The 9,766-nt window shown below is 35.0% G+C and overlaps 1 protein-coding gene and 1 long non-coding RNA gene across 3 annotated transcripts in view; both read right to left on the reverse strand.

Annotated features, from left to right (window-relative positions):
* Positions 1–781: 781 nt before the first annotated feature.
* The window catches only part of LOC106465386 (chorion peroxidase-like), a 64,135-nt gene continuing 55,150 nt past the window's right edge, over positions 782–9,766 (reverse strand). The window contains exons 12-15 of one of the 2 annotated variants that reach the window (XM_022393284.1): positions 2,260–2,457; positions 1,716–1,853; positions 1,420–1,586; positions 782–977 (exon numbers count right to left, since the gene is read on the reverse strand). In XM_022393284.1, the coding sequence (XP_022248992.1) occupies positions 906–977; positions 1,420–1,586; positions 1,716–1,853; positions 2,260–2,457 (575 nt within the window). In that variant the 3' untranslated portion in view covers positions 782–905. Of the gene's footprint in view, positions 999–1,419; positions 1,587–1,715; positions 1,854–2,259; positions 2,458–9,766 lie in introns of both variants that reach the window. The other variant, XM_013925610.2, reaches the window with a different exon arrangement.
* LOC111087257 overlaps positions 6,967–9,766 on the reverse strand; it is a 4,693-nt gene continuing 1,893 nt past the window's right edge. Inside the window, exon 3 of the long non-coding RNA XR_002611959.1 lies at positions 6,967–7,042. This is a non-coding gene — a long non-coding RNA (uncharacterized LOC111087257). The remainder of the gene's footprint in view (positions 7,043–9,766) is intronic.

The raw sequence follows: 9,766 nt of genomic DNA on the forward strand, positions 1-9,766 counted from the left end.
TTCTTGTGGGTTCTCATAATTTGAGTTGTGTAATTTGGATGGGAATAACCTTAACAGTGCCAAAGAAAGGGATCTTGGTGTAATGGTTGATCAGTCTTTAATGCCATATAAGCAGTGTGGTATTACTAGAGGTAGGACAAATAGGATTTTAGGTTGTATATAGAGAGGTTAATTTCCTTTATAGTCACTGATTAGGCTACATTTGGAAAATTTTATTCAGTCTTCGACTCTTTAGACTAGGAAAGACATTAAACTGTCGGAAAGGGTTCACAGAATGGCCATTCGAACAGTGCCAGAGATGAACGGGTTGACATGTGAGAAGAGGTTGAAATCTCAATTTATTTATTTTTATAAATCAAGAGAAAATGTTATGGGGGGAGAAATCTGAGAGAAGTATTTAAAATTGTAAGGGGAATTGAGTGTTGATGCATCATCTTTTTTCATACTTAACAGTGAGAATAGTAGGACTAGGGAACAAGTATACATTTTGGTAAGATAGGAGTCATCTTCAGCTAAGACAGTTATTTTTCTAATAGGGTGGTTAGCCTTCGGAATGAGTTGCCTTTGGCTGTTGTGGATGTAGTAAGTGAGTTTAAAGAAAGCTTGATAAGTATGAATAAGGGCTGGCTACAAGATATTTTTGAAATTTTTTAAATAATTTTAGTTTAGAGGATGGAACAGCCAAGATGGACCAACAGGTTCTATGTTGTCCCAAAACGTTCTCTTCATTTAAAGAAACAAAAAAGACACTTAACTAAGTTGTGTAATGTTTGTCAAAGGGGTGTAGTGAAATCATTAGCATAATACCGATAAAGTTTGCTAAAGGCTGATTTCAAATTATCCATTGCTTCAGATCCTTAAACTACCGTCGGTAGTTCGCAGAATTTTCTTCACGCATTATAACCTTAGATGTCGTGGTCACGTCCAAGTTGGATGTTCATAGCTACTAGATCCATCCCCAAATCTTGACCAGGAGGCTGAAAAAGGCGGTTTGTTACCTGTTACAGAAAGGAGAAAAGTTCAAAGGATTTGATTTAACTTATTAACGCTTTATATTTGCTTGTTTAATACAATATTTAATTTTGAGGAACTGAAATTCTGAGTAACTTCATTGCTTATTGAGAGCATAAATTAATTAGCAATGCAACCATTAAATTATATTTATACTTGAAAATAAACATCTTTGTTTAGATGTATTACTAATAGTCATTTCTTATGATATTAAGATTCTACAATTAAACTGAAATAGTTTAAATAGTTTTTAAATTCGCAGAATTTACTACGCAGTTTGTGATTACATTGAAATACCTGATGAAACTTGATGAATTGGAGACTTAGTGAACGGTCACGTACTATGATAACATCTAGTTCCAAAAGAAAGAAAGACACTTAAATACTTACAAGACATTAATAACTAACCTCTGTAGTGATAAGAGAGTCAAACTGTTGAGAAGGCTGTCTGACCAGCCCCCGCAACAACTTGTCAAAATTTCCAGGTGTGTACAAACGTAAGGGGTTGAAGAAGGAGGAAGAAAGACGAAATCTGTCCACCACGTTGTTGACTTTATCAACAAGGTTCAGCATGCTGTGAAATAGTTTAAACATTTTAATTTTCGATTTATAGATTTACATATGAAAAATTTGTCGCGTTTCATGTAAATACCTGTTTAATACAACTACGTCAGTACTTAAATATTAAGAACAATTTTCTCCTACCTGCAAAAGCGTGTGGCCATACCGGTAAGCAGCTGCAGCGAAGGAGTTCGCAATTGCAGGGTTGATTTCTGGATCGTAACTTTTGCTAAATCCGTATGGTTTTAACAATAAGTGAAATTCCCCCATTACCGGTCTACCTAATGTGATTAAAAATGAAATTAGTGAAACCTAAAACATGTATCTACATCATTAAAATGTTCAATACAAGAGAATTGTACAAGGTTTATTAACCGTATCAGAATTCAAAGTCACTACAAGTTTTATAATAGTGTCACGAGTAATGACTAGAGAAAAAAACAAACTATTCCATTCTTTGAGATTATAAATAAAACAGTGTGATGATTGTTTAAAAATAGTAACTTGCATTGCCTTGTTGTTATAGAAAAATAATTTGCATACAACAATTGTTGGAGCGTCTGTACCTACCTGTTGAAGGTTTTTATGCAACACAAAAATTCAATACTGCAGCTATTAGTGAATAACTATAGATTAGTTTGTAATGTTTAATATTCAGTTACCCTGTACCAGAAAAATATTTCTTACCTAACAGTAACGGTAAAAATTCGTTAAACACTATGTGTTGCATCTCGGCACCGACTATACGTCGTGCTTCTTGGTAGAGAATCTCGTCATTCCAGCCTGGATTGTGAGAAGACAAAAGTCTGGCTATCCGATTATGTTCTCTCATGAAAACAGTGTGGAGAACAGCTAGGTCAACTTGTTCGTTAACTCGCTCGTCACCTGACCAGAACAATCATAATTAGAAAATATTGCCTAAAGTTTATATAAAAACGAAAAACAATCCCTTATTTAGTTAATTAAAACACTCCACAGAATTTGTACCTGCACATCTTTTTTAATCCTTAACTTCCATTTTACTTTTAAGTGTGTGCTGCCTACATGGTCGTTGTGATAGTGATATTTTGAGAGTTAACTAATGTCTGGTATAAAGTTGTTTAATAATCAACTAAATTATCTTAATATTTTCTTTATTGGTCGATGGTAGCGATGTACTATACATTAATTGTTAAAACAGGCGACGTTTGGTAAATCGTGCACAGCTATATAAACAAGTTGATAAAGTGTATACTACTGCATATGAAATTAATAGTACATTCAATAAAGTCAGAAATGCAGGGAAACCTGAAATAAGTTTATAACGAATTAAATTTAGTACCAAAAGTTAACATTTTATACTGTATAAAATATACTAAACCCGCAGCAAGCCATCTTGGGGAATTTCGTTCATAGCTGTTTGAGTAAGTAATTGTAAATTAACGAAATTTCTAGATGTAGCGGAACTAAAAAGTTATTGCTACGCTAAACTAAAAATAAGGACTGAAATCTTTTCAATCATTGCTACCTTTTGCATTTTCCTTCAGATGTAAGAGTTATATGAAGCAATACTCATGAGTAATTTAGTTCCCAAACCCCTCGAGTTTGAATTAATTGAATAAAGTACAGACAAGTATTACATGTACTCAACTTTCTTTGCGCCAGCAGATTTTGAAATGCATTTTTAAACTGTCCTCCGAGCTACATAGTTTAGCTTATTTTATTATTATAACCAACTTCCTGTTTGAGATGCTTTTACTTGATTAAAAAAAATACTTGTGGCTGGGTGGATTATCAACAGTATTTATGAAGTAAAAGGAATTGACTGTGCTTGTTTGGTAACCGTTGTTGGTATTAGTCTTAGTTGTGTGCGCGCTTATATCAGATGAATGTTTTAAACTCAAGTGTTGCTTGTTAGTTTCTGTACATTGTTTTTCACTTGCCAGCAAAATGGCAGTTGAACATGGTGTTCTAGCTATAGGTGAAGATGCACGTTTAACTTGCTATAAAAACCAAGAATCTGGAAGTGATGAAATGTTAAATGTCACAACCACAAGATGTGTTAATTTTGAAAACATACTGCCAGAAGCGTAAAGCCAATACTCCGAATCATTTGCAAGAGTGAGAGTTAACACCTGGTGCCAAATTATGGGGATATCATACATGCAGACGCGACTTCACTGACCCAAAGCGAGTAAAAAAGGCATTAAAAATCTGTCGCCACGAAAAGAGAAGCCGAGGTTGCCTGGATCTACATCCAAATCTAAAGAACGTTTTATTTGTAACAAGATTGCTGTAGTAGATACTTACACCGTCAGGCATGATGTTGAAGTTGGAAGAACGCTCCAGAAGAGACTGAAGTGCATGTATTGATTTTGTTACTCTAGAAAGTTTATCATCTCTCGTGTTATCAACAATTCTTATGTGAATCGGGTGAAGAAGTGTTCGACGTCTAATTGATAAAGTAATGCTAGAAACATTTGACAGGATGTGCCAGTGGTTGGAGATCGAATCATAGATTGAACTTTGAATGAGCTGCACGAAAAAAAAAGTCGATTTTTCAAATGGAGGTTTTCACCAAGAAATGGCTAAAGATGATAGAGCGTTAAGGTGATCATTTATATTTTGCCGAAGTTCAAGGGCGTCATAATGCTCCCGTTTCCAAAACATTGGAACTTATATTATTAACAACAATTGGTACGAAGACAAAATACTGAAAAATAGTCCTAAACGCAGCAAAGCTCTTACGTGAAAAATGAGAGAAACGAAACTTAACCGATTATTATTCAACAGTTATGATAAAGAAAGTACAAATAACCTTTGAATTCAAGAGTTGCTACAGATGTTTGTCATCAACGTACCTACTTAAACTAAGCAGTCCGCAATAGAACAAAACATTGGAAAGGCAGCTCGACCTCATGCTGCTATACTTCTTTTTTGGAGTCAGTGTAGAAGCTGATCCCGTGTTTGGCTAAAAGTGGCTAACTGACGAGTTATACAGACTTGGCGTTTATATTTCGTATTCTGAAGTCCACAGGTTCAAGCAATTAGTTGTTCTAAATCAAACAGCGACGGAAACAAAAAAATCAAATGCTATCCAAAAGCTTTCACTCAATTCGTAGCTGACAACATAGGTCATAATATTGGCACATTAGATAGTTCAGGATCTTTTCACGGAATGGGGCAACTACAGTTAATTTAGTTGCCTTGATATTATACTGTAAAACGAAACGGTTTTCAGATCAAAAGCATTGGCATTTAACAAATTCGTGTCCATTGAAACATACATTCATCTTAAGCCACCATTCTCACATCTTGTTATGAAGCCCTATGAACACCTTCAGCAAGCGTTCATCCTACCATCAACAAATGTTCATCGTATTTCGTCAAAACCACGTCCTAATTGGTGCGACTATGTGCAGCATGTTTCAAGCGGTGATTATTCTGGAGTCTCGAAAGTTACATTCTTATCAATAATAGGATCTACAACCAGCTGATAACTATTTATTTCACGTTAATTTTCAAACAGCAACTCTAAACATAACACCCTGCATTACATTTAACCAACCAACCACTCTGAACAAAGTAGCTGGAAATAGTCAGAAACTAAGTCAATGGATATAGTTTGTAGATTAGGGATGCTATAGACTGTCAGGTTTTTGGGACAACCTACGGTTCCAATACAGTTTGACATATGCTTTCTGGGAAGGCTACTCATGAGTGTTAAGAGGTAATTTTCTAATAGTCGACCCTGATCATCAACTTAAGGACTTATGTTGTTAATGGACTGGACATAAAGTTGAAATCAACGATGGTGCCAATGATAATTTTCTGATACCATGTTGGTATCCACTTTCATGGATCTGGACATACACGACATAATTTATATATGTGATGCCGAAGTGAACTTTACCTAGAGAAGTACAAGCAAAACATACTACTGTGTGTCACGATTCCAGTGTTGTCAAAGCTAAGTAAAGATCTGAAAAGTTAACAGTTACCAATGGTAGAATTCCACAAGTGCGAAATTATGAATTCAATACATAACGTGCATTGACACTGTCAAGAGATACACTAGAGCTAAAAGTTGGAGTAGTCATCCGATTTTTGTTGATGAAATGTTCATCTTGTTTGCACATGAATTAAACAAAATCGACACGGCTTTGTTTACAGACGAGAGAATTGCCAAAGAATTAGCCATGTTTTAATTATCAATATATGAACCGTTTCCACACTGTTAATAGATCAGATCGATTCTGGGCTGGAGTATTGGAAAAGCCCTCGTGAGAGCTATTGAAAGTCGAGGTTGACTAACGAGAGGCCGTGGAATGTCATAAGCGGTACATTTGCTTTAGTTCATAATAAACATATGTGCTGAGATTCACGAAGTTACGATGGATTTGGCTGGATTTTGTAACGAATTTATTATTATTATTTTTTTTTTAATATGAACGTTGTTTGGATTGAATTTGTATTTAAAAATTGTCAGCGTACAGTTTGGAGAAAGAATAATTCAGATCCAGTAAAAGCAAGTGTGCAGAATCCGAAGCAAGTGCACACAATGCGTTTGTTCATTGTGTTCAGTTTGTTTCCTTTTCACAAACTCAAAGTTTCAAAATTCAGCACTTGTGTAATACATATTCTGTTAAGATCTGTTTAAACTGTAGACCTATCTTGTCACTCGTGGGAAAATGTATCTTACCTGAGAATACCACATACACATACGATCTTGTTGCTAATGTAAAAGTTGTCTTACCTGAAAATACCAACTACACCTACCATTTTGGAAACTACGAAGGTCTTTTTCCTCTTCTTCGGTAGACCCATAAACAGTCGATGCATCAATTAAAACCGTAATTTGATTTAACTTTTCGTGTGGCCCTAACGGAAATAATCTTTATCCAGGTTGTCATGCATATTCATAGTAAAAGCCACTTTAAGATTTGAAATATTTTAGATAAAATGTTTAGGATAAGAGTTACAAAATATTTAAGATATAATATATTTAAACTAATAATATTTCTATTTCTGCTGGTGCTAACAAAAGGGAAAGCAACCAGGCAGCAGCATCCACCGCCAACATTTGGTCAGTTTACCAATGAATAGTGGGATTCGCTCTTACCTTATAACGTCCAATCAGCTAAGAGTGGGCACGTTCGGCTCCGTGCTTCAGTAACGCGACGCGCGAGTTGAGGATTTTAACTAGAGTTAAATAAATATAAGCGATTAGCGGCATATTATAAACATTTAATAAAGTATACATTATTCCTCTTTAACAAAGATTCGGATTGGTTAGATTATTGTGTAAACTCACCAAGAGTACAACATGGTCGGACCGCTGGAAGAGATCTCACAAATTCCATACAAGTTTCACCAAAGCGTGAGAAGGAGTCATTTCTGGAAATGGCGATCTCGAAGCATGCAGGATGGCGTAGCTTGATATTCTTTAAAACCTATTCTTTGTATCATACTATACCACTGCCGTCACTTGCTGATGGAGAATAATAATGTTCAGTATAGTTTCAGACACTCGAATGTTTGTCTTACCATTTATATTAAAACGAATGTTTTGAAATAAACGAGTTAACGAATCAATCTGGCGAGTATAGAATAAAAAAACACGCACGCTTAATCCTTTATTTTTGACCGCACCTACTTTTCCACACCCAAGTTGTTTTTCCATTAGATATGACATTTTATCAATACACACCAAAAAACCACAGCAAGTAAGAAAGACACTCGATAATTACCAACATTAGCTTTAGGAACAACCCTATTATTTGTAACAGATCTATACTCCACAGAACCAACAGCATTCTTTAAGATATATGGTGGTAATTTGTCTAAAACAGTGTTAATAACATATTTTATAGTAACACTATGGAAGCTATATTAACAGTTTGTCATCACCCGTATGCACTCTGTATAGTCTTATCACGGATCATTATTTAAACTAATTGCTTAAGCTAATATCACAACGCTATACTCTTTAGTTAGTTGATATAAATTTGGGAAATTTATGCTTGAAAGTTGGCAATGAGTAATAACTGTTTATCCGTAAGGTTCTTTAAAAACTTGAGCTAGAAACTGCTAATCTAGTTTGCTTGGCCTAACCAATACCCGTGTATCTTCACATGCTTTCACACTAGTTTTGCTGCACTAAATCAGCAGTCTTTAATCCTAATGACAAAGCTAAAAAGGCCCACCTTTACTCTTAGGTGAAGCTGTAGTAAAAAATAAAATAAAATAAATCAGACCGATAGCTCATGTGATTTGGGTGTTTTTGTCGAATACTTTTGCAAGTCGCTTATATTTAGACCAAATTTGAAACCTAATTGTAGATTTAAGATCGATCAATGTACCAAATCTGAAACAAAAATCCATAAAAATTAAGTTTTTCTATCCAGTAAAGTTTCCGTAATTTCTGTGCGAAGAAAAATAGAACTTCAAGGGCTCAGTAGATCACATCTACTGAAGATACACCAGTATGGATTACTACAGTCCGAGCTACAGAAAATGTAAAACAGGGGTTTTTCCTAGGGTACAGTTGATCAATAATTGTGCATCTGTAAAACTATGCAATTGAAAATTCACCTATAGATATTAAAAACATTTAAGATAATAAAATTCCCCTTTCAGAGTTGACAAGTATTTACGAGAACACTCTTGATTTATTTATGCATCATTTGCTAGGTCTGTAGAGTAAATTTTTTTTGTGATTATTCTTGCCAGGTTAATTTTGAGTCAGGAGTAATATCTAAAAATTTTGCTGACGTGGTATTCTAGAGTAGGGTTACCGTGTAAATACATCTCTGGTTGGTGTATTCGTGCTTTGGTTGAAGTTGAGAATAAAACTACCTGTGTTTTCGGAAGATTTGTTTTGATTCTGTGCAGTTGACAATATTCAATATTGGTTGTAAATTTATAGCAACTATCGGGGAACTTTCAGATTACTACATAGTCTGCGAATTGCAAGCCAAAACAAAAGTTAGGGTCTGTTTACGTACATGATGAGTAATATGGAGCTAACTACTCCTCCCCGAGAGACACCTGCCTCTGGAGTAAAGTGCTCCGAGTAGGTGCCCTCCACATTTACCAGTGTTTAAAAAGTTACATAACCAGCGAATAATTCCTAGCAGTAGCTCCATTCTAAACTTTAGACCGTTGTGCTATAGTGTAGAATGCTTTCTCAATATCGAGAAGGTAAGCAACAGTGCACTATATATAAATATATACTATTTAGCTCAACTAATCCAAGATGTACAAACTTTTTAAAAGTATGACCTCTACAGCGACCTCTTGCTTATCTGGTGTCTATCTCGCCCCACCACCGTATTAATTCGTTCTCCCAACAAAAATAAAAAAGATTACAATAAATAGGAGAAACTTAATTTAAACTGAAAGTAGGGATCGTTAGTTATTCGTACAATTGCTATAAAAAGTATTCAAAATAAAATAAATGTTGTAATATAAAGTACACAAACAATTGCATAGACTTTAAAACAATTTTCAATCCCTACTTTGGTTGACATTGTCATCCATATAGCTACATGAAGTAGTTTAAGTTTGCCAACCATCGGAACAGAAGGAATCCCAATCAAACTAAAAGAATGACCCCTCCCCCCTCTCAAAGCTTTTTTGGACGGGCCTCAAACGATACATGAACACTCATACCCCACATTCGTATACGATAACGAAAAGGCACATACAAAACTCGAAAAGTCGATGCTTTTAGAAACCATCTAGAAAATGCGCTTAAAACACGTGAAGACTCCAACATCAATAACCACTATCTAAATCAAGTCGATGAACACTTCAAACAAAATGTACTGTTCTACACCAAACTATTTCAGTAAAGAAACATCAAGATGCAGACCCATAAGGAAGTAAAGTTGTAAGCCCAGACAGATAAAACGTGGATTATCAATAGAATGGACTTAACACCTATCTAGAAAACTCAATTACCAAACATTCAAACTGGTTTGAGAAAGATACGACAAACCACCGATCACTTGGTTAGATTAACTAAAACCTTTTTTTGATACATGTTTTTCCTTTGAAAGTAAGAGGGTTTGATTACCGTGATCTTGACTTGTGGTTTGATTTCTGATAGCAGGCTGTGGTTCCATATAGGAATCCGAAACTCCTTTAAAAACTACTGTACTTTGGTGTTGTGTTGTTTGTGATACAAGTGTTTGAGTTTCTAGAATTGATG

Source organism: Limulus polyphemus, unplaced genomic scaffold, assembly GCF_000517525.1.
Source record: "Limulus polyphemus unplaced genomic scaffold, Limulus_polyphemus-2.1.2 Scaffold1928, whole genome shotgun sequence".
Lineage (NCBI taxonomy): Eukaryota > Metazoa > Arthropoda > Merostomata > Xiphosura > Limulidae > Limulus > Limulus polyphemus.